The following is a 24,883-nucleotide window of genomic DNA, read 5'->3' as shown; positions in this document are numbered from 1 at the left end:
CCCATGCCAGTGCTGTGCGGGGCTTTGGCACATGCAGGGCTCAGCTCCTCCTGGCCAGTGCCCCGGGCTGGGGAGGAAGGAACCTGCTGGCCAGGCTGTTGGTGAGCTGAGCACTCTGACCAGGTGCTGGTTGTCTGCACAGCATTGGGAGCAGGATGCATCCTGCCGGTGGGGATATGGAGAAGCAGCAGGTCTGTTGGGTGTGGGGGGTGCGAAGGGGCAAAGCAGGGAGAGGTCAGCAAGAGTGGGAGCAGGTAAAGGGCTGATGTGTGGCAGAAGAGGTGACATGTAACTGGCCGCCGCCTACTGCCTGCCCACACTCACCAGCCACCGCAACGCACAGCCAGTGCTGGCTGGAAACGGGAGAGGGCCCTGCTGGCCGAGAGCTGGCACGCAGTGGGGGTTACACTGACGGACCAGCGGGAGAGGGAGCGGCCTGCCCCTCATGCTGCATCTTCACTCTGCCACCAGCCTTGCACACCCATCCCCATCGTCAGCGTCTGGACTCACCCCTCCACTCAGCACTGCTGGGTGGGCAGCTGGGGAGCAGGGATCTGGCCAGCAGCAAGACCAGCCAGTACTCTGAGGGGAGGGGGAGAAAGACACAAAATATGGCACAATTTGCCTGTTTTTAAGAAGAAGTTAGGACACCTACAGGAGGGCTTAAATACGGGACTGTCCCTTTAAAAAAGGACATCTGGTCACCCTATACATTTATATAGCTAACGCCTTTCACCACGAGGGCCACAAAGCATTCCACAGACTTATATGTCATTGTGTACAATGTAACAGATGGTTAACAGAGTACCCTAACACAATTTTTTTAAGACACGATTGAAGCAAACCAGAATACTGTATCTGACTGAAACAACAGAGAGGTGTTTCAGATAAGGAGAATGTAATTGTTTAAATTGGAATTCAGGCATAACACTTGGGCTAGCATGACCATGCCTGTGAAATGCACTGGGTGTTCTCTGATGATGAGAAAAGGTCTGGACCTCAGTATTAAAACTCATCTGAAAGACTCTCATTTTAGCAGCTTTAAACTCACTAAACAGCATATTGGGTCACTGCTTCAGTACTAAGCCAGAAAAAAGAATGTAATATTGAATCACCGATGCCACCATTTCCTGCAGCATACTGGGTTTTATTTCAGAAGTCCCCCAAATCAAGTACTGACCAGGTCTTATCCTGTTTAGTTTACAAGAAATGATTAAATCACAGACCGAGTATGACAGGAGGGCATACTGACACTGTAATAACCAGCACTTCTCATTCTTCCTAGAGTTTCTCTGCTCTAAACATGTATAATTTTATTTCCTTAGGCTATCATATTCCACAAGTTAAATTAACATTTGATAAGCTATAGGCTGGCATTTGGGAAATAAAAAGTGAGAAACCAAATAAGTATGTTGAATTTTAGAGGGGATGTGAGGAGAGCTAAATACAAAAATCAGTGCATGCACTCTCAGCAACTAATTAAAAATTAGTGACAGTCGTGGATTTAAAAAAATTAGAGAGCGTGTGGAAGATTCACAAAAATTTCAAAGTTGATCAAATTTGGAGAAAAAATATTTCACACATTCACTTATATTGTTGTTGTTTAAAAGCATCATATAGAAACATACAATTGTGTTTTCTTTTAAGTTCATTTCAACATCTATTAATTACAAACGAACTATGACCAAAATTGACTATAGAGACGGCCTTCTGGTCTTACCAAAACTAATGGAATAATTTGCTCCTTGGAATAAGTACTCACATTGTCTGATTTTATCTTTTAATCCTTTATTTTAAGACCCTGTTGGGGTTCAATGACCTGAAATTGCAGCTGCTCGAAGTTCTGTGTGATTTTTGATCCAGTGACCTACTTTATCTTGTGGGCATTAAGTCTGTACGGATTTCCCATTGCCGCAAGAGCAGAGTAATGGGATGTGTGTAGCTGAGCGGCCCCAGCACAGACCAGGAACCAGACTGCGACTTTGAGAGGCACAATCTGATTCCTGGCTCTATCCTTGCTCCAGGTGAAGTAATATGCATCAGCCTGTTTTTAGCCTTTACCCTTCTCACATATCTGTACAGGAGTGGAACTAGCAGATGCATAAAGGCTCTCCTCTCTCTCTCCTTTGCACTTCAATTGTGGTATGGATAGGACATATAGGGAAGTAAGTGGGCTTGCTACACGTTTTTCTCCCCCCATGTGGGAGCACACCTGAAGTCATGATCTGTCCCTAAGAATGGTGCAGTTTTGGCCTCTCTACTGAACAGTCAGAAGATTTTAAATGAGCTCTGAATTTTAAACACATCACCTGATGCAACACTTCAGATAAAGGACAAATTATACTTAAAAATTAGGTAACAAATTCTCATATCCTTATTCATGTTGAGAAATACCTAAAACCTCAAGGAGTCCCACTAATTTCAAACAATTACTTGAGGACTAAAAAGGTACCGCTCAATGTAAGACTACGGGAATCTATTCCATAGCTTCCAACCTAAGAAGCTAGTGCTGAAGTATTGCTTATCGTTATTCTGCAATTTATGTTCTGAGTGGTGAGTCTTCATAAATTCAAGACTAGATTTTCATAACCAAACTCACAAAGAGTAATACCCTACTCATTCGCATTGTACTGCTGACAGAATTCATATGATCCGCATATTTTGTGCCTCCTCCCCCCACAGAAAAATGCGAAAGAAATCTGCGGGGCGGAGGGGACACGCCTCTTCCCCAGCAGCAGGTCTGTTCCAGTGTGCCTAGAGCAGACTCAGAGATGCAAATCACTGCAGAGGGAGAGGGGTTGGGCATGTGTGCCTGCATGGGAGATGCTGATCACCGTCAGGGGGTGGAGCTGGGCGTGTGCGAGTGCCAGCAAGCGAGAGAGAGACTGTCCCTCTCACTTACTATTGTGGCTCAGTGGAGGGGGTAGGGCTTTTTATTATTTTATTATGCAGGAGGCAGGCTCTGTCAGTGAGGCAGAAATGTAGCAGCCTGCCTAGTAACATTGTTAATGTTCCTATAGTTAGTTAACTGTTCCCATTCTCAATCAATTCCCCCAGGAACATAAAACCTGTAAAAGTTTTAAGGCCCCTACAGTGCCAGAGTGATTAAAGCCTTATAAATTACAGTAAGGGATTCAGCTAGGAAGATCTATGTGCTCTCTCACTTTTTTCCCATGTGGTTAGATTACAGCTCAGGATTTATTTTACTTAGCCATTAAAAAAAAAATTAAGGGTAAATAAAACATTTACCAAGCAGTCAATAAAATGTCAGGACAATCTGTACCAAGCACGTCCCAAAGTATCCAGCCAGGTCCAGAACAATGATTAGCAAAACTGTCTGACTGTCATGTGTGCAAGTCTGAGCAATATAAAATGACTTTTTTTGTGGGTGTGGCTATTTGGTGTTCTGTAATGTAATTTAAATGAAAATTCAGGATAACAACTGGAATGCGGGTATTGGTTACCAAGTGTTTGTAACTTAACTTTCATGTGTTTAGGAAATGCTGAATAGTTACTGTGACTTTTTTTCTGTTTTGTAGTTTAAATAAATTACCAAAACAGTTGAAACCAGTGTGATTATATTGCATTATTTGACAAATAAAATATGCAGAATTTTTAATTTTTTGGTGTAGAATCCCCCCAGTAATAGCAGGTTTCAGAATAGCAGCCGTGTTAGTCTGTATTCGCAAAAAGAAAAGGAGTACTGTGGCACCTTAGAGACTAACAAATTTATTTGAGCATAAGTTTTCGTGAGCTACAGTCCAACGGAAGGTGAAGTATGGTATCATATGGTATCATACTGGTCATCAGTTAATTAGAGGAAAATTGGATTGTTGGATAGCCAATTGTGGAAGTTGGAAGACACTGACATTATAAAAAAAAAAGGAATACTTGTGGCACCTTAGAGACTAACAAATTTATATGAGCATAAGCTTTCGTGAGCTACAGCTCACTTCATTGGATGCATGCAGTGGAAAATACAGTAGGGGGATTTTATATACACAGAGGACATGAAACAGTGGCTGTTATCATTCACACTGTAATGAGAGCGATCAGGTAAGGTGAGCTATTACTAGTAGGAGAGAAAAAAACCTTTTGTAGTGATAATCAAGGTGGACCATTTCCAGCAGTTGACAAGAAATGTGTGAGGAACAGTAGGGGGGAAAAATAAACATGGGGAAATAGTTTTACTTTGTGTAATGACCCATCCACTCCCAGTCTTTATTCAAGCTTAAGTTAATGGTGTCCAGTTTGCAAATTAATTCCAATTCAGCAGTCTCTCGTTGGAGTCTGTTTTTGAAGTTTTTTTCTTGTAATATTGCCACTTTTAGGTCTGTAATTGAGTTACCAGAGAGATTGAAGTGTTCGACTGGTTTTTGAATGTTATAATTCCTGATGTCTGATTTGTGTCCACTTATTCTTTTATGTAGAGACTGTCTGCTTTAGCTAATGTACATGGCAGAGGGGCATTGCTGGCACATAATGGCATATATCACATTGGTAGATGTGCCGGTGAACGAGCTTCTGATAGTGTGACTAATGTGATTAGGCCCTGTATTTTCCACATGCAGCCGATGAAGTGAGCTGTAGCTCACAAAAGCTTATGCTCATATAAATTTGTTAGTCTCTAAGGTGCCACGAGTACTCCTTTTCTTTTTGCGGATACAGACCAACATGGATGCTACTCTGAAACCTGACATTATACACAGATTCAGTTCCAAAGGTTAGAAGCACGTGTGAAATACTTGCAATTGCAGGAATTTAAATAGACAGTGGAATAGAAAACATTTATATAACTATGCACTGGCAGTTTATTTTTTGTGCAGTGTAATTCCCTAAAATGAGGCATCACTGTACTGACGCACCAAGGACTTGACCTTGGTTATTCTGAATGCACAGTCCAGTATTCCAAATGCATTTATTGGGTAATATTGTCTATCAAGTTGCTTATCCTTACAACACATGGAAGACCTGGCACCATCCACCTGATAAAATGATATAAGTGGAAGCTTCTACTTAAATGTTCTTACAGAGGCAATTTTTGTTCAATCTTTGATCAAAAATTATTTCTCAAAAATGTACTTGCAGAATGATCTCTTTTCTCCATCAACCTTCAGTTTCTTTAAATACTATGAATGAAAGGATTCTTAAATCCTGGAGTGCTACTGGATACTGCTACTCATTAAGAATTTAGCCTCCAATCCTCTAATTCACTGCGCCCAGATGCACTACCCATATGGAGCTCCACTGACTCAGGATTCGGCCTTACAGGTCAGGAAAATGTATTGCATTTAGGAAAAGTTGCAGAGGATTTGGTAAGGGAAGAGTTTCTAAATCACTAGAGCTTAATGTTGTTGGGTTATTAAAAGAAAAAAATAAAAGGAATATTGGTCTTTTTAAGATGACAGATCATGTAAATAACGTTATACTGTAATAAATTAAATAAGTCATGACAGAGAAGGTTATATAGAAAATACCATTCTTCAACGGTCTCAACAAATTTACTGATAAAATGAGCATCCTGTGCACTTATGCTCCATTTTTATACCATAGTAATAAATATAAAGTCTATACAAACTAGATTCAGTTTATGATATATTCACTGACCTCACTCCTCACGGCTTATAGGGAACCTTACAAGTGGTACAAGCAGCACTACTTAGAAGACAGCTGCTACTCTTTGGTTATAAGAACCCTTCTCCAGGAAACTGATCACTTTTTAAAAAGTGTTCAACAGTATCAGAGCTTTCTGGCTTATAAAGAACAGTTTGAAATGTGCAAGCATCAATTTTAGCAGCTTCATATATCACAACTGCATCCCCCTCTTACTTCCCCCAGAACAGCCGATTAATGAGAGACACTAAAATAGAGCCAACCAGAAATCAAGATATTCCACTCCTTGAAAACATGTTGTTTTTACTAGATTGAACCTTTTAGCAGAAATTCAGTTGATGGGGGTGGGTACTAGGAAGAGAATGGATTAGTCATGCACAAAGACGCAGGCCCTGGGTACTGGCTTTTCCCCTCTGCAACTCAGAGGCCCAAAGAAGTTGGCAGGAGCAGGATTTTCAGGCTGGACAGCATCCAGAATTAATATCACTAAGTATTTGTTCTTTATCCTTGGTTTTAATTCAGATCTGCAGTGAAAGCATTTTAGAAGCATCAATTTATTTTAGATTTAGGTTATGGTGGTTGGAGGCAACAAAGATAAGATTAGAAAGTAAACACACAGACTTTTATACTATTTGGTTCTGATTTATTTCACTACTGTTCGGCAAGTTCTTTGCTGACAGGATTAGTTTGCTTTAACTCATCCACTTGCATATTATCGTAAACTTATGCTAACACACAGTATTTTGATTTTAGATTTTTTATACCTTTGATTTACAGACATTACCCCAGGATGAAGCACAGCATTTTGGTCTGTGAAAAACCCTACTGGGTCCATACGTTTTATCCAGGTGCTTGAAATCTGTGCAATGGAAGAGCAGCAACAGCAAAGTAATGAAGTGGAAGAAAAATAAACAACAAAAACTGCAATGTGCTATCTATCTCTTTGCTACATGATCACTGAAGAGAATCACAAACTACTAAATCTATGTATAAGATATGCCTACTTTGAAATTAACGCAATTCTGGATCTATCCAAAACCCATTGAAGTTAATAGAAGACTTTCCATAGACTCTCCATCCTCTTACAAAAAGAAAAGGGGTACTTGTGGCACCTTAGAGACTAACAAATTTATTTGAGCATAAGCTTTCGTGAGCTACAGCTCACTTCATCGGATGCATTCAACCGATGAAGTGAGCTGTAGCTCACAAAAGCTTATGCTCAAATAAATTTGTTAGTCCCTAAGGTGCCACAAGTACCCTTTTCTTTTTGAGAATATAGACTAACACGGCTGCTACTCTGAAACCCATCCTCTTACAATACTTAAGTCAGAGGTGATTATAAGGTACCAAAACAGGGTCAGATATATAACTTAACTTTTTGCTTGCCATAGACCATGCAGCCAATTAATTATGGCTATACTGAGGGACAGATGACACTCATTTTTAGTTATAACAACCCCCTCCAAATTGCAGATGTATAATATGTATATAAAAAAATTGCAAGTGTATAAGATGTTTATATTTGGTGGTGGAAAAGGGAAACAGTCATAAGACACTTGTCCTCTTTAGTCAGGGACGGTGTCTTTGTGTGTACGTGTGCTGAGAGTGACCAGTACAATGGAACCCTAATCCTGATTTGGATCGCTGGGTGCTTCAGTAATATAAATACTACATAGTCATATACATGCTAAATAATAAATATAATAATAATAATTTGAGCCTGATAAACATTTTATCATTATACTACAATACGTTGTTTACGAACAGTAAAAAATATTATTGAAAAAGACAACTTAGGTAGCTACGTTCCTCTTGCAAAATAAATTAATGAACATATAACCATACATTTACATCTGCAAACTAATACATACGTTCACTTGTAGTAGACAATTAAACCTGAAACTTTATTCAAGCATGGTCTGAGTGGGCCTTTATTTTAGGATGGTCAGAGCATGTGCATATTTTGCAGGCAGAATGCCAGGATATATGTCTCAGGTATTTCCATAGATGTTTTAAGCACAATTCAGAATCCGGGCAGATTAAGATGTAAGCACTCTAGGCCTATGTCTGGGACCTCAGCTCTGGGAGTCACGTGATTACATAAAAATCTAAGCTTTCATAAAAACAAAAAGCAACCATAATTAATTACTAGTCCTTTTGACTGACATAGTAACATCTGCTTGAGAATGCAGGTGGCCTGAAACGATTGCTCTGAGAGTAGAGAATTGTATCATGCATCTGATTGGTGTGTTGTTAGGGCTGGCCAAAAAGACAAAAATTCCATTTGGTGAAAAACTTTAAGGTTTCATAATTTGTTTCTGTTTCGATGAGGAATGAAACTTAGGCAATTTTGATCTTTAGAAATTTTTCACAATAAAACAGAGAGAGACATCCCAGAATAGCCAATAGCCCAATCATTAGGCATACACCTGGGATGTGGGAAACCTAAGTTCAAGCCTCTGCTATGCCTTATTTGGAGTAGCGAATTGAACCTGGGTCCACTGCTCCACTTTGTAGCAGTTTGTAGCACTGCTCCACTTTGTATAAATAGTTAAATATTCATTGGGTAAAAGAGATAGACTGACTGTATAGCTTAGTCGCTAGGGCAGTCATCAGAGATATGAAAGATCTAAGTCCTGCCTGATCTGGAGGAAGGACTTGAACCTGGTTCTTCCACATCCCTGATGAGTACCCTGGCCACAGGTCTGTTCGCTATTCTGGAGTCTCTCTCACACACACAACCAGAAATTCCATTCTGAACCTGAAAAACCCTCCTGAAAAAAGTTTAATCAAAACAAATATGTTTTTGTGGAAAGTTTTAGTTTCAATAAATTGACATTTTCAGCACCAACTCTAGGTGTTATATCTTAGACCAACGGTTCTCAACCCATGGCCCGCATGCAGCCCAATTAGCACACAGCTGCGGCCCAGCTCAGCTGTATGCTAAAGGCTGGCCTGCATAGTGAGGTCCGGGCCTCCCGGCTGGCCCTGCGAGGTCGGGGGACTGGGTTTGGGCTGCCACTGCCCCATCACCCGACCCCTGCGGCCCACGTAACACATTGTGGGCTGCATGATAAATAAGTTGAGAACCACTGTCTTAGACCCTCTGCTGCAACCCCAGATGTTTCTGGGAAGCGGTGAGCCCTGTTACTCCAGGGCTGAAGAAAGGGGCCTCATATCATTCTCCTTGCCTCCAGTGGAAGGGACAGAAGCCCTTGCCATTGCCAGCCCAAGAGCAGTGCCGGGCCACAGGGGATCTATAATATGGTGTCAAGGGCCCCAAACTGCCTTAACCTGTCCCTGTAAAAAATGAATCTTGTAACTAATATATAGGTAAAGGTGTAACTATAAACCAGCATCTTTTCACAGGCATTTTTTCACGAAGCAGGCTAAATACTATGCTACTGTATATCTGAAGACTCGCTGAAGAATTCAGTTTTAAAAAAAAATTTCACAGGACTGAATGAGGAAGCATCAGGGATGGTTACATGATGCTTCTCTATGGATTTCTATTGATCCTGGATGCAATAACTTGGGACTTGCCCGTGGTTTATTTTAAACTGTAAATCCAGCCTAGCAGCAGTTTTAATCCTGCTGAGGCTGCAGCGGAGACCCCATGGAGACACACTAAAACTGGCTGAGTGCCCTCAGTTATCCTTAAGATCTTCATGTCCAACTGAGATAGAGCCAACCAATCCCACATTTCAGATCAGCATGGTAGTTATGTGGATGAAACCATAAGCTGGCATTTTAGCTGCTTTCTGAATATCTTAGCTATTTGCAGAATTGCATTAGGCTCACAGTCTCCCTGTGTAAATACTCTAACACTACGTGACAGTCACTATCTTACCACCACTACGTCCTGCTGTAGCCAGCAGCATCTGCACTTTCTCCATCGTTTCCTATATTCATGGTATCTCTTACTCACAGGCATTCTAATGAACGCCTCCTCCTTACTTGCTGAGATCATACCTTCGTGATCAAGAATATTCATTGTTCTGTATAAACCAATAAGTGCTGCAAGGAAGAAAAGGCACCTGGACGAGATTGAAAAAAGGATGAATGAGGAAATCTCTCCTTTTGTCACTGTTAATGCATTGTCTTTGTTTAAATCTCTTAAAATAGAAACCTTTTGGTGGTAAATTGGGTTTCTAGTCAGCAGGTACAATAACTTGCATAAATGTACCCATCTTCTACACATGCCAGACAAGCAAATGAAACAGTAAGATGCTTGAACTTTTACCTACTGTAAAAAGCATCCTCAGGTTTGTCAGTGGGACTTTCCGTTTCTCCTTTAGCTGGAAAAATAAACTGAAAGACAATGGGCCAGGTCCTCAGCTGGTGTCAATTGGCTTTGCTAAACTGAAATCAAAGTATCTATCTTGATTTACACTATTTGAGAAGTGGACCCACTGAGTTTACTGATAGTAAAGCTCATTGTTCAACTTGTGCAATCAGAAAAGGGGGAGAAGGGTTAACACCTTGTGGAGTGACCAGGATTTGCCAATACATGGTGCAATCTGGTCCATTCCAAAGATAAAAAAGATAAGATAATTGCTTCAAAAGCTTGTTTATAAACTCAGGGGGGAAGTAACCTCTCAAAGAGAAGATTCAGGAGTGTCCTGAGAGAAGTGACTCCATCACTGGCAGGAGAATCATCTAAACCATGTCTTCAATTTGATGACAGAATTTAATATGGGCCTCCAGCAAGCCCCTTAAATTTATCTCTGGGATATCACCTTGGGTTGGACATTTTGTCCTAAGGATTCCCTTGTCCTTATAAAGAAAAGGGGATTCAGAGACTAGAGCAGATACTCCTCCAATGCCTTTAATTGGAAAGATCACCATAAGGGCAGCAAACTTAGATGAGAATACGTCTAGAGCAGGGGTCGGCAACCTTTTAGAAGTGGTGTGCCGAGTCTTCATTTATTCACTTTAATTTACGGTTTTGCATGCCAATAATACATTTTAATGTTTTTAGAAGGTCTCTCTCTATAAGTCTATATATTATATAACTAAACTATTGTTGTATGTAAACAAGGTTTTCAAAATGTTTAAGAAGCTTCATTTAAAATTTAAAGAAAATGCTGATCTTACGCCGTCGGCCCGCTCAGCCCGTTGCCAGCCTAGGGTTCTGTTCACCTAGGCCGGGAGCAGGCTGAGCGGGGCCTGTGGCTAGGACCCCGGCTGGCAAGGGGCAGGCAGCCAGAACCCCAGACCAGCAGTGGGCTGAGCGGGGCCAGTGGCTGGGACCCCAGACTGGCAGAGGGCTGAGAGGGTTCTGGCCACCGGCTCCTGCCAGACAGGGTCCCGGCTGCTGGCCCCACTCAGCCCGCTGCCGGTCTGGAGTCCCGGCCCTGTCCAGATAGAGTAGGTACCTACCTTTTCCCTGGTTCTAGCCATTCTATTCCTCTCTCTGCACTGAGATGAGAGTGGGAGTGCGCTGAGAACAGGGCTGGGGGTGAAGGAGCAGGCTGGGGTTTGGGGTGCAGGGTCTGGCCAGGAGCTAGAATGAGGGAGGGGGGCTCAGGGTTGGGGCACAAGGTTTGGGTGTGGAGCACTTACCTGGGCAGCTCTCATTTCGTGGGAGGGGTGCAGGTGGGAATGCTGGGGTGGGGTGTGCAGGAGCTCCCGTTTGGTGCTCAGGATGGGAGTGGGGATGTGGGGGGTACAAGAGTCAGAGCATGTGGTGTGGGGGGGCTGGGTATGTGTGAGGAGGGTTCAGGGGTCAGGGCAGAGGGCTGGGAGTGTGTGTGGGAGGGTGCAGGGGTCAGGGCAGAGGGCTGGGGGTGTGGGCTGGGGTCGTGGGGGTGCTCCCAGCCCCCTGCCCTGAGCGGCTCACAACAGGGGGCTGGAGGGGATATGCCCTGATTCCACTCCCCTTCCCCAAGGTCCCCGGAGCAGATCGCACACTGCAGCTCCGCTTTTACCTCTCCCTCGCAGGGAGGGCCGTCAGCTGATCGGCCGCAGGGAGGGAGAGAAGAAGGGGCAGGAACCCAGCACGCTGGGGGAAGAGGCGGGGGGAAGCTTGCCTGCCCTACAAGGAGAGAGCGGTGGGCGGAAAAGAGTGGGCCAGGCCGGATTTTTAGTGGCATGCTGCTGTCTGCCCGGGTCCGGCAGACAGCAGCGTGCCATTAAAAATTGGCTTGCGTGCCATGTTTGGCACGCGTGCCATAGGTTGCCGACCCCTGGTCTAGAGTAATAATTGATGGGAGTTCAAAGGAGGCCACGGAGGGGCAGGGATTGGAGGGCTTTCAACATGATCAGGCTCTGGAGAGGAACAATTTGCTTAATCCTCAATTTCAGTATCTGGGTCACTCTAAATAATCTAGTGATTAGAGGACCAATTGGAGAAAGTCCAGGGGAGAGCAACAAAAATTATAAAAGGTTTAGAAAACCTGGCCTATGAGGAAAGGTTAAAAAAAACCTGGGCATGTTTAGTCTTGAGAAAAGAAGACTGGGCTGGGGGGGTCCTGATAACAGTCTTCAGACACGTTACGGGTTGTGATCAGTTGGACTTCCATGTCCACTGAAGGTTGTGCAAGAAGTAATGGGCTCACACTGCAACAAGGGAGATTTAGGTTAGATATTAGGAAAAACTTTCTAACTATAAGGGTAGTTAAGATCTGAAATAGGGTCCCGAAGGAAGATGTGGAATCCCCATCATGGGAGATTTTTAGGATCAGGTTAGACAAACACCTACCAGGGATGGTATAGGTTTACTTGGTCCTGCCTCAGTGAAAGGGGCCAGACTCAATGAGTTCTTGAGGACCCTTTCAACCCTACATTTCTAAGATTCTATAAATTTAAAGCATACTACTTGTCTGCTTTTTTCTCTACACTCTGCTACAGACATTTTAAAATTTGAGGTGATGATTTTTCCTATCAGATGAAGGGCTCTGAAATATGACAATTCCTTTGTAGCTACTACACACTATTTCCACTCCCGGCTTTTCCTTACCTATTCATACCAGACACAAGTCTAAGCTCTTCATTTCGATTCTGTATAATGATGTGGAATTTCATCGTTTTGAGACAAACTATTTTCCCCTTTGGCATATGTGATGATCAGGATGAGCTCCTCAGTCCAGGAGATTGACATCTGTGGTTGTTGCTCCAGGGGAGTTCTTTCCAGAAAAAAAATCTATCTATCTATTAGAACTACTGCAGTAGGGATATTGTCACAGTTAGTGGACTACTGGCCCCATGCAGCAGACTCCGAATAAAATATGAGAACCCTGACAGGAGCTATGCCTGAAGGCTTCTCACGTAGATGTGAGCCCACAGGATTCTCTTTCTGCAGGATACCAAGAGACCTAGAAGATATGAGGCCCAGAAAGGCAATGGTCACCTTCAAGAACTTCTTGTTTCCTTCCTAAAAAGAAAGCATTTTGCTAATATCAGATTGAAAGAGAACGAGTAGGTGCACTGTGGATTCTGCTGTCGTCAGAACTCTGGTCTTGACAGACCAATAGGACCAGATGCTGGAATATTGCCGTAGCAAGTTAATCATTCCACTGACCTGCCAGGCTCTTTGGTGTGGTGAGGTTCTACTTAATCCAAAATGGCTGCTAACATGGGTGATTGTCAAGCATACTTTGTATCACACTAGAGCCAGAAATCATCCACAAATGAAGAAAGGAAAGATATGTTTCCCTTTACATATTTGTGACTCCATTCGGCAGAACAGAGCTTGGGGTAGTCCCTCTGTCAAGCCTAGAGGGCACTGTTTTGTCAAGAAAAGAGTCCATTGTTGGATAGGTCCATCTGCCTTTTTGTCACATGTAGAAGAAATGCCCATTAGTTCAAATTGGTATTATTACATAGGTGACAATCAGAAATTTGCATACATACAAGTAATACCTGCTGAAAGTTTGTTCCTTGAAGTTTAAAAGACTGGACACCTAAAATTCAAACCTCTCTAACTCAGCCTATGTGAGGAACAATACGTGCCGAGAATTGTAGCCACGTTAGAATCAGCTGCACTTGTCCGCATGACTAAAATATACTTTCCAAATGCACAACATTATCCCCAATAAAAGCCCTTTGCCCGGCAGTTCATATTTTAAAAAAATGTTTCCATCAGAGTAAACTTCAGATGTAGAAATTTAAAGCCAGTTCCCCAGTGCACTGGCATCCAGGAACTGCCCCTGAGGAGGCCTCTTCTACGGAGCAGGGTGTATATGGAGGAGGGTGAGGACTAACTCAGGACAGGCAGAAGTGGATGCGTATCCGCTATCTCTGACCCTCTGAGGTCACGTGACATGACATGACCTCCGGGAAGGTAGTGGGAGGCTTACAATAGCTTACCGATTAGAAGCACAACTGACTCAGACAACTGGCACTTTTCATGGGTTATCTGCTGTGCCACCTGAACAAAGACCAAGAAATGGAGCTAACACTTCTCATAGGTAGGGCCCTACCAATTTCATGGCTGTGAAAAATGTGTCATGGTCCATGAAATAGGCCCTTCCCTATGAAAACTGATCTTGCTGTGCTGCTGGGAGTGCCCTACCTGGGGGAACTCCTAGCTGCATGTCTCGGCAGGAACAGGACTTGTCCATCCCCTGCACAGCCTCTCTTGGGGAGAGATCAGACCCATCTCCAAGTGCCTCCCCCTGCTGCAGGAAGCTCTGGTGCTGGGCAGCAGCCCTGGAGGTTCATGTAGTTGGAGGTGGCTTGTGGAGGTGGGTCCAATCTCCCCCTGCTGCCAGGAGGCACCAGCCAGGGGACTCCTAGCTGCGAGTCACTGCTGGGCTGGGGAGGGACAGGACTTGTCCATCCCCTGCACAGCTACTCTGGGGGAGGAGAGGGAGTGATCAGACCCACCTCCAGGCACCTTTTGGGTTAGGACCCCCAAGATAGCAACACTGAAATTTCAGATGCAAACATCTGAAAACGTGAAATTGACTAATTTTAAAATCCTCTGGCCATGAAATTGATCAAAATGGAAAGTGATATTGGAAGGGCCCTACTCATAGGTCTGAAAATCAGACACTTGCTGATAGAAGGGGAGAGAAAAACAATTACTGTGTTCAGCAATGGCCCAAAGCACAAGAACAACTGAAGATGAGGAAGCAGAGTGAGGAAGTGCTCCAGCTGTGGAAGAAGCAAATTGGTGGGCAGTATCGACGATTCTGTGCAATGGATGGCCCATGCTGTTTACATGGCTCTGAATCAAGAATGCTCCTGATTCAGCCATAACCCAGGGCACTTCTTCTAAATTTAGGAGGGAATTCAGTTTGATAAACCTTGAACTAGAGATTGGCTTTGCAGCTCTTCAACTGGCACTTGTGTGCTGGCAAATAAAAAGTGCACTTGTCCATGTCTGCAATTATTGTATTGCTATATAAAATTTTCTCGTATAAACTCTTCCATCCCCTACCTTATGCAACCTCTCTTTTTAATTCAAATGAATTCAGCCACATTATCTGATCTCAGAGTTTCATTCTTTACTGGCACTGGATACAAATTATTCATGACAATAAAACAGGAAAATGTACCTTGTTATAACCATGAAGCAACCACTGCCTCCAACACCAGTCTGAGAATCAATGCAAAGTCAAAGTATATTGTTACGTTTTAGAATGCAATCAAAGGACCTGATCCAAGTCAATGGGAATCTTTCTACTGGATTGACTAGACTCTGGATCAGAAGTCATTCATTTCCCTCCCTGTGCAGTTACCTCATGAACTGACAGGAAGTTGGAAGGATGGTTACTAAGTAACGTTTGTGCTATTAAGTGATGAACCATTGTCTATCTTTATGCTTACAAGAAAGAGCTGTAGGCAAGTATCACTGAGCTCACCAAGAGAAAGGAATGTGCATTACTAAAGATCACACCATCCCATAGCACATCAAGGAGAGAGTAGGTCTGACACATGTGAACGTCAGCAGGATGACTTCATCCTGACTGCGGGGGGAATATGATCACAAATCAAGGGAGGAAGCCAGGGGGGAAAAGTACATTTGTATGATTAAGAGCAAATTTATCACTCCATTGCACACTATATTGACAGGATGGCACAAATTGGGCATAGTTTGGATTAGTAATTTTTATATCCTAAATGATGCATTTTAGAGCCACTCATTTTAGTATTTACAGGACAGTATCTATTACTCCTCAAGTAATATGCATGGGTCAGAGTATAAGCATTCCATTAATAATTACTTCACAATTAGGCTTATCAGAATAGAGGAGCACTTCTCTAAAATTAACAGCGATGATTATTAACTTTAAAGTAGCAGATTTTAAAAATTGGAAGTTCTGCATAAAAATTCATGGGAAAAAATGGGTCCTGTAAGGCTGAAGGGCAAAACAGAACAAAAACTTTAGAATCACAGACTCAGCCGCTACCAGATAGGGGGACAATAGATTGTGTGTGCGTCTTTTGTGGTCACTATTTAAACAAAAATCCGCATTTTCCTGAGATACTCTCATTATTGCCTTATTCTAAGTTTAAGGAAATAACTACAGTATTTCAGATATCAATTTTGGCAAGTGTAAACATTTTTGATGGCAGACACTCTATAAACCAAAAGAAAAAAAAAGGACAAAAGAGAATTGAGAAGTTCCGCTCTTTCTCCATCAGTCTATATAGAAGCCAGTGGGAAATTTCCATCGCTAAGGCAATTTTTATGGTATAGGAGTGTGACCTTGTCAGATACTGATGTCTCTAAAGAGGAAGTTATGGAGCAACTTGAGAAACTCAATGGCAAGAAGTCACTACCACTGGATCGTATTCACCAGAGGTTTGAAAGAAATAAAGTGTGAAATAGCAGAGATGCTGAGGAGGGTATGTAATTCATCCTTAATAACAGCAACTTAGTAAGACTTAGATGTTACTAATGTGGTGCCTATTTTTAAAAATGAAGTACAGGGTAAGTCTAAGAATCAGAGCCCCAGAATTTCAGCCACTACAGAGGCCTCATAACCTGGCTCTCTTTACTCACTGTATTCATCCCGTTTATTTCTTGATTTGTCTTTTTCTGAATACGTCTATTAAAAACACTTTTCTAGAGATCATTGTTCCATTGTCCTTTTAGCCCCCTCCTTTTTCTGTCTGTATTTCCTATTGGGAAGTTTAGATACAAATCATTCAGTATACTCTTGGTACCATTCTCTCCAATCACCTTCTTTTCCATTCTCTAGATAACAATCTTATTTTTTTTCCACAAAACCTACACTTTTAGCCAGAGATTAGGTCTTTCATTAAATGTTTAGCTTCTTCTGTTTTATTTATGTGTAGGTGTGCTTCTGAGAACCTCACAGCAATTTTATTAATGGGGAACTGAAGCACAGGGCAATTAAGTGATTTGCCCAAGGTCTCACAGGAAGTCTATGGCAAACCTAGGAAGAGAACCCGAAGCTTTTGAGTCCTAGTTCAGTGCTTAACCAAAAGACCATCCATCCCTTTTACTCACTTTCCAGGTGATCCTTAAGTCTATTTTACACTAACTGCTTGAGGTATATACACACACAGATATAATAAGAATTTGCTAGCAATGGGAAAATCTATTACATCATCTACCCCATTTCTTTCTTACTTCTTACTTTCCTACTGTGTAATTCTCAGTATTTTGTCTAGTCTATTTGTAGATAATCAAGGAAATGATGTGCACATCTGAGACAGTCAACCTCTAATTCAAACCAAGTGGGATGTCTGTTAATGTAAGGAGAGATGGCAGGGATAGAGGGTGATGCACTAAAATGGTTTGAGTTCTTCCTGGTGGGGATCCACCCAATAAATAGTGATGGGAAACTCTTTCACTAGATCCCTTACTCGTGGTTCTCTCCAGTCCTTTTCAACACCTCCATGAAGACACTAGGTGAACTGGTGGGATGACATGGCTTCAAGTGCCAGCAACAAGCAGATGATAAGCAGCTGTACTTATCCTTCACCACATATGACCACCACCAAGATGGCCTGTGCTTGGATGAGATACGCTCATGCATAAGAAACAGGTGGCTGAAACTGAACCTGAGGAAGAAAGAGGTGATGCTAATGGGCAGAGCTTGCCGTCATGGTGTAATCTCCTTTGGTTGAAGGTATACACCCAGAATTGGTTAATTTAGTTCATAGTTTAGGAATACTCTTGGATTCCTTGCTGATGCTGACCTCTCAGAAAGCAGCATCAATGAGTAATATTTTCTATCATCTCTGGTTGGCTAGGAGACACCATTTCATCTTGGCCAACAATGACCTGGCCTGAGTTATTCATGCTTTCACAGAACCACAGAAAAGTAGAACTGGAAGGGACCTCAAGATATCATCTATTCCATCTCCCCACACTCAACACCATTAAATACAACTTGGACATCCTGTTCCTAAACACCTTCAATTATGGGGATTCCACAATCTCCCTGGGTAACTATCCCAATAGTTAACAAAGTTTTCCCTAATATTTCAACTAAATCTCCCTTGCTGCAAAATAAGCTTATTACTTCTTGTTGTACTCTTGGTAGCCATGGGTCAACAACTGCTCACTATCCTCTTTATAACAACCTATTACATATTTAAAGACTTATAGGGTCCTTCTTCTCTTCTCTTGACTAAACATGCCCAATACTTTCATCCTGTTCTCATAGGTCATGTTGTCTCATACGTCTAAATCTCTAATTTTTGTTTCTCTCCTCTGGACCCTCTCCAGTTTGTCCCTATCTTTTTTAAAGTGTGGTGCCCAAAACTCAACACAGTACTCCCTCTCAGGCCTCACCAGTGCCAAATATTGACTCTGGAAGGCACTCAGATAATGCAGTGATCAATGTAATATAAGAACCTACAGAGAAGAGAAAAGTTTGGCCCTTAATCTTTTAATGCCATTAACTTTCTTTCTATGAAGATTTGATTGGTTCATGATAACTAGCCTCCAAATCAGTTCATGATTAAGGCTGTGTGTCTGTCACAGGTCACGGATTCCGTGACTTTACATGATCTCCATGACTTTTGCAGCAGCCAGTGCGGCTGGGTGAGGGGCTGCCTGAACAATCGGGCAGTCCCTGGGCTAGCAGCGGTTTGGGTATGGGAGTAGGCTCAAGCCTGGGGCAGGGGGTTGGGGTGCATGGCGGTGCTTACCTGGAGGGAGGGGGCGGGCTTACCAGAAGCAGCTGGCATGACCCTGCAACTCCTGACATAGGCGGAGGAGCCAGGGGGCTCTGGGTGCTGTCCCTGCTTGCAGGCACCATCCCTGCAGCTCCCATTGGCTCTGGTTCCTGGCCAATGGGAGCTGCAGAACTAGAGCTCAGTGGAGGCAGCGCGCATAGCCCCCCTGGCCTTCCCTCCCCCAAGGAGCTGCAGAGACAAGCGAAGCCAGGTAGGGAGTCTACCAGCCCTATCAACCCACCCCCTCTGCACCAGCAGGGGTACTGGACCACCCCCCCAGCACCCGTGGTGCCCCCAGACCACCCCCCTCAGAGCACCGAGGGCCCCGGCCCACGTTTTAGTCACGGGTAAATAGTACAAGTCATGGACAGGTCATGGGCCGTGATTTTTTGCTTATTGCCCATGACCTGTCCATGAATTTTACCTGTGACCATAAAAATACCTGTGACTAAAATGTAACCTTATTTATGATCACTAGCCTGTGAATTCCTCCTCCGCTTATTACCTTTTCCTCTTTCTTAGTTTTGTCTGGTCTCAGGTTGCATTATCCCTTTGGTGCTGCTCTCACTTTTACTCTAAGAGCTATCCTCCACAAAGTTGAAAATGACTTCAGTGGTAAATGTCTTGTTGGATAGATTTTCCAGCAGATATCTTGGTAAAACAGTCCCTCTCACCATTATTATGAATGTTGAAACTACTGTCATATACATAAAGGTTTCAGTGGGCAGGAGATGAAAGCATGTCAGATTGCCTGTCCTAATCCTCTGAGTCAATTCCATTTGAATAAAAATTCAAGGAGCAAATGCTTGTTGGCATGATTGGATACGTTCATGTGTTAACAATAATCTGGAACATAAAACTGCAATGGCTGTTATAAGCTCACTGTGAAAATGTTTACCTGATTTGGCAGAAAACACATTTTTTTTTCATATTAAAAAGTGTTCCTGATTTTTAAAACAATTATATTTCCAAGCTGATCTCTCCTAGCATTGCTGAAATCCTAATTTTAGAACCAACAGTTTATGAAAGTTTATGAAAGTGTGTAATAATTATCCAATTACGATTCTGTGAAAGCAACTTGTTCATTTCTTGAATTAGAGAAACAACATTATAGCATTCCTCAGCATTCAATTACATGAAATTGAAGTATGGGGTGTAGCTGATAATCAGTTGTCCTTAGAGCTCCTTAGCAAAGAAGCTTTTAGGAAGAAAACAACAGAAACAAATACCTGATCTTTTTGCGAGTGTTGTGAAGGTAGGGACAGAGCTATTCATTTTATAAATACATTGGTTAGTCTACTGCCTTCTGCCTGCATCACTGGTCATTGCATGCTTACAATCTCCTGCAACAGACAGGATATTACACACAATGAAATGCCAGATCTCCAGGTCTGATTAAGCTGTTTTCAGTGTGCGACTCAGGCAGTCAGGGGAAGATCTTGGAGCCGATCAAGGACTGGTTGGACCCTGGCATAGTTTAGAGCTTCTCTAATTAACACTAGCTATAAAATTTACATGGCCACATCCACTGACACCTCTGACTCTACCTATGCACCTCCCTGCCCACAAACATATCCTGTGCTGGAGTGAGGGGAAGCATGTGGCATTAAGGCAAGTGTGCCAGCTTTACACTTCCTGGGGTACTCACCTGGTAATCCTCAGCTGCTTTGTTAAGGCAGCTCTCTGTCTTCTTTGTCCCCATCCCCATTTGTGCAGCACAAAAGGAATGGAGGTGAGGGCCATTATCTAGCCCAGTGGTCCCCAACCTTTCTGTGGGAAGAGCATATTCCTATTCCCAGAAGACTGTGGCCAGACACCACGCCTCTGAAGTGCTGTTGAGAAGCAGCAGTGGCAAGAAGTGCCACCGCCAAAATACTGCCGACAAATGGCAATGCTTCTCATGGCGGTCATGCTTGGCGGCGGTCATGCTTGGCGGCGGCCTTTTGGCGGCGCAGTGTCCTGTGGGCGCACACAACTGTCCCTGCGGGCGCAATGGCCGCGTTGCAGACCCCTGATCTAGCCCACGTTCACTAAGAGTGAGGCAGAATTTAGCATGGCTTTAATTTAACCCTCTCAAGTATGACTCATTTTTCTCATGGTCTTCGCTTGTAAAGCTACTGTGCAAACATTACCAGCCATATTTTAAATTCAGCAGTAGTATTTAGCTTGATGACCTACTTCAGAGAATGCCACTGGCTCACTATACATTGCATAATGATCTTATGCATAAGGATGCCAGATTCTTTAACATACAGTAGATCACTTTCCAACCCACCCACCCCACCACTTCAATTATACATGTTTATGTACAATGGTCTTCGTTAAAGAGTAGCATTTACCAACACATACCAAACAATGCTGTCTGAGATATTCATTATTTCCCTCTGTTTAGGATTCCAAACAATTGCAGTATTTGAAATACTGTGTTGTGATAACTTTGCAAATTGCTACAAAAAAAATAACGATAACCACTAGGTGAATCTGTTTGTGGGGGTGGAGGTGCTTATCTCTGAAAACAAACCATCTACATGGCTTGCAGTCTGTTCTTTTCTACTGAGAACCTAACACATGTTGTTTATAAGTCTGAAATAGCAGTAACTAGACAGCCATTGCTACTACAGCCTTGCAGAAATGTGGAGAGAAGTCTACCTTCAAGCATTTCACCATTGGTCAGATTCTGTAAGGACATCATTATGATCTTTGGTACGTTTTGGAAGAGTAGCCAATCTTCATGCCAGAGATTAATAGATCTTTTTATTACAGTTGGATTGCATTCCAAAATTGCAGTTTATCCGGGGTAAGTGACTGGTCTTTTGGGACTGGGACTAACTTGAACACTGTTGTGATTTTTGGAGTAAGGGACCATTTATCACAAAGGCAAGCTAACCCGGGTGGCAAGATAGATCAGAGTACCCCAGGGGACTGTCTGTGAGCCCATGTTAAGGCTGTTATAGTGCTTGAGGAGTTTACACTTGATTCTTGGTTGGTGAAATCGAAGTATAGAACTCACAACCAGTTTGGGGTTTGTGCCCTGCTTCTTCACCGTCTGCCCTGAGCTGGGTACTCTTGCTTGTGAGCCATTCCAGGCAGCTTGACAGGGTCAGAATTTAAGACAAACATTATTTTAAAACATCTTAGCATAGTGGGATTATTTGAGGCTCCTGGTTTGCTAGAACACATAGGAAAAATTCTCTTTGGTGATCTCAGTCAACAACAATCCTAATTTAGGCATCACATAAACAACAGACGACTTCTTTCTATACAGTTGGGTACTTATACTCACAGTCACATACTAAGGAATACCATCCATGACACAGGTCAAGGCTGGGTTGATTTGTCAGGATTAGGTTCAGGGGAAACATGTATTGTGCCTGCCTATTGCCTTAAGTTTGTTTTACAAAACTTCACCAAATTATACTTACAATAGAGGGAAAACATCACCATACCTGAGATTGTGCATTAATATTGGCTCCTTCCTTAACCAGAACTTTGACAACTTCAGCCTGTCCGGCCAAGGAAGCAATGTGCAGGGCTGTATTCCCTTTCTGTTATGTAAAAGAAACGATCCTTCATTAACAATCATTATGATATTCAGAACACAATACTACTTCCATGCATTACTTCATAGGCCACTGTTCTACCTTATAGTGTACACAGCATTGTGGACATTGCATGGGACAGAGCTGGGATATGCCACCAAAGGGCATTCCAAAGGGGTTTTGTCATGTTAACTCCCCTGGATATATTCTTACAACCTTTTGGGTGGAGTTCTGGAATAGGGGTTGGCTGGTGCATGGAACAAATTGTTGGTTTATTTCATGTTTAACAAAGAATTGGAGTAGATAGGTTTTTCCTTTAGCTCAGTGGATGTACTCTCCAAAAGAGAGCAGAGATCTAGGAGCCTTCTAAATCATCCTACATGACCCAATAAAGTGAGATCTCCTTGTACATGGCTGAAAGAACAGTCTGAATACTGAGTACTTTGCTGAAAGAACCAGGTTACCAGAGACAAAAAAACCCTAAATGTGAAAGTAATGAGAAGAGAATTTACTCTTTTTTCTATTTGTTGGCACTTAGTAAAGTGTGCATAGGAGAGAACACGATGACTTGACTGTAACCAGGGCTGGAAGAATGGTGGAGGCAGCAGGCAAAGCAGGGAGGAAGCACCTCGTATTGTCCTCAAGGGACTCCCACTGGCATTAATGGCACTGGAGACAGCCCTTCTCAGCTGAAGGCAGGGTTGCTGTTACATGGGGGGAAAGTGCAATGGAGGCTTCCTGGAGAACCCACTTCTCTCTAATCAAACAAATAGCTAGAGCAGTAGAGCCTTGCTGGAGATTTGCATTTCATTCCCAGCCCCACTGTGAGCCAAGGTGTTCCTGGGGGAGGCAGTATCCCACATCTAACATCGTTTCACTGATCAATTACATGCTAATGTACTCTTAAAAGAGTCCCATCTAGGCTAGAAAAAAACATGGTTCAATGTAAGGCTCATGGTCAGAAGGGTGGATTAAAGAAAGGTAAAATGAGGGAATCTTTAGGTCTCCATCAATGAGGTGTCCACAGGGGTGGGGAGAAGCAGTTTGGAGTGAGGGCCTAGACTTATTTTGACGAAGATTCTAGAAACATTACCCCATATGTCAGAACTCATCAGCCAAAATAAGTGAATAACCATGTTACACTATATCTCCATAATTTGCAGTGGCAGAGAATTCACTTTTTGCTACAGAATAGTGCTCCAGAATTTCAGCTTTTGTTTTTCTTAAATTATATTTCTAGCTCTAATAGTTGCAAAGATAACCATGGAAATATGAACCGAGCATAATTAATGTGCATCTAAGTCTGCAAAGAGCCAGAAACAATAGCTCTGAGAGGAGGGATCTTCCCCATTCATCTGACTCACAGCGCCATCAACCCTGTTATTGTACAGTTGTGGAAATGGGCATTTTCCCAAGAATCCACAAAATTCAGCATTATTGCTGCAGAATGGATTATTGTGCTCAGCATTGTTTACCTTCTCTTTGCCCCACTAGGACGTGCTTTCAGGGGAGTTACTGGGATTACAGTGTATGCTCCTTTCACTGTTCTACAGAACCAGATAGGAAAGGGGTCAGGGAGAAAGGGCTAGAGTCCAGCTTGCAGAAAAGGAGCAGGTGTAATCAGATGTACAGACTGGTCAGCTGGGATGCTTAGAGAATAGAGCAGCTCTGGAAAACTGAGAAAATGAACTGCTGAAGCTGACTACAATGTTCTCCATTCTGTGGCACGCACTGGATAGGGAAAAGAGATTCTGTTCCAGACCACCTAGACAACAACAACGTATGCTGAAGGCCATACAGCCCAGGTATCTACAGAGCACAGCTGAAAACCCTTCCTTAGAATTAGTCATTACTGACAATAACATTGATGAATTATACTATAGAAATTATGGCTGCAGAACTTGGTCCCATTGTATTGCAGCGTACATAGGGACCTGCAGATGTTACCCTTATACATTTTCACTATTCTGAAATAGTCTACTGTTGGTCAGCTATATTCCTTGTCTCTCTAATGAAAAACGCCACTAAAAAGGGTAAAATTTTTCATGATAGTGAAACTTTAAGGGCTCCCACCGTACACATACTTTTCAGTCCTCATCTTCATTTATAGTCTAGGAGCCTCAGCTGATTCATAGATTCACAGATTTTAAGGCCAGAAGAGACCATTGTGATCACCTAGCCTGACCTCCTGTATAACACAGGCCACATAATTTCAACCCTTTAATTTCTGTATCAAACTCGTAAGTTGAAGTCAATGAAGGTAAACTGATTTGCACCAGTGGAAGATCTGGTCCTGTGGTTTAGGAAGAAATTAACACCTTATACTTTATCAAAGAGGTATTTATCTTATTATTATATTCTTATATTGCAGTTTTTTGAAAATTTCCTACTATTTGCACTGTCCATCGGATAACAAGGGGAAATATCAACTTCTAGTTCTTTCATCTCTTTGCTTTGTAAATGAACTATACAAACATGCACATATTACCTTAGTAGCTGAATCCACTGCTGACCCTCTTTCCAGTAACTCCTGTACCAGTCCCACATGGCCTTCTTTGGCAGCCAGGTGTAGGGCATTGAGTCCATTCTGTAAGCAAAAGGGCCATACCAGTCAAAAACGCCACATT

At 42.7% G+C, this 24,883-nt stretch overlaps 1 protein-coding gene across 50 annotated transcripts in view; it reads right to left on the bottom strand.

Annotated features, from left to right (window-relative positions):
- Positions 1-24,883, bottom strand: part of ANK2 (ankyrin 2) — a 559,252-nt gene that overhangs the window by 174,318 nt on the left and 360,051 nt on the right. For all 50 annotated transcript variants that reach the window (XM_043545376.1, XM_043545385.1, XM_043545350.1 and 47 more), the window contains exons 3-4: positions 24,745-24,843; positions 22,164-22,262 (exon numbers count right to left, since the gene is read on the bottom strand). In XM_043545376.1, the coding sequence (XP_043401311.1) occupies positions 22,164-22,262; positions 24,745-24,843 (198 nt within the window). The remainder of the gene's footprint in view (positions 1-22,163; positions 22,263-24,744; positions 24,844-24,883) is intronic.

The sequence above is a fragment of the Chelonia mydas genome, chromosome 4, assembly GCF_015237465.2.
Source record: "Chelonia mydas isolate rCheMyd1 chromosome 4, rCheMyd1.pri.v2, whole genome shotgun sequence".
In the NCBI taxonomy this organism is placed as follows: Eukaryota; Metazoa; Chordata; order Testudines; family Cheloniidae; genus Chelonia; species Chelonia mydas.
The sequence above is the reverse complement of the archived record's forward strand: the minus strand, read 5'-3'. Positions and strand labels throughout refer to the sequence as shown.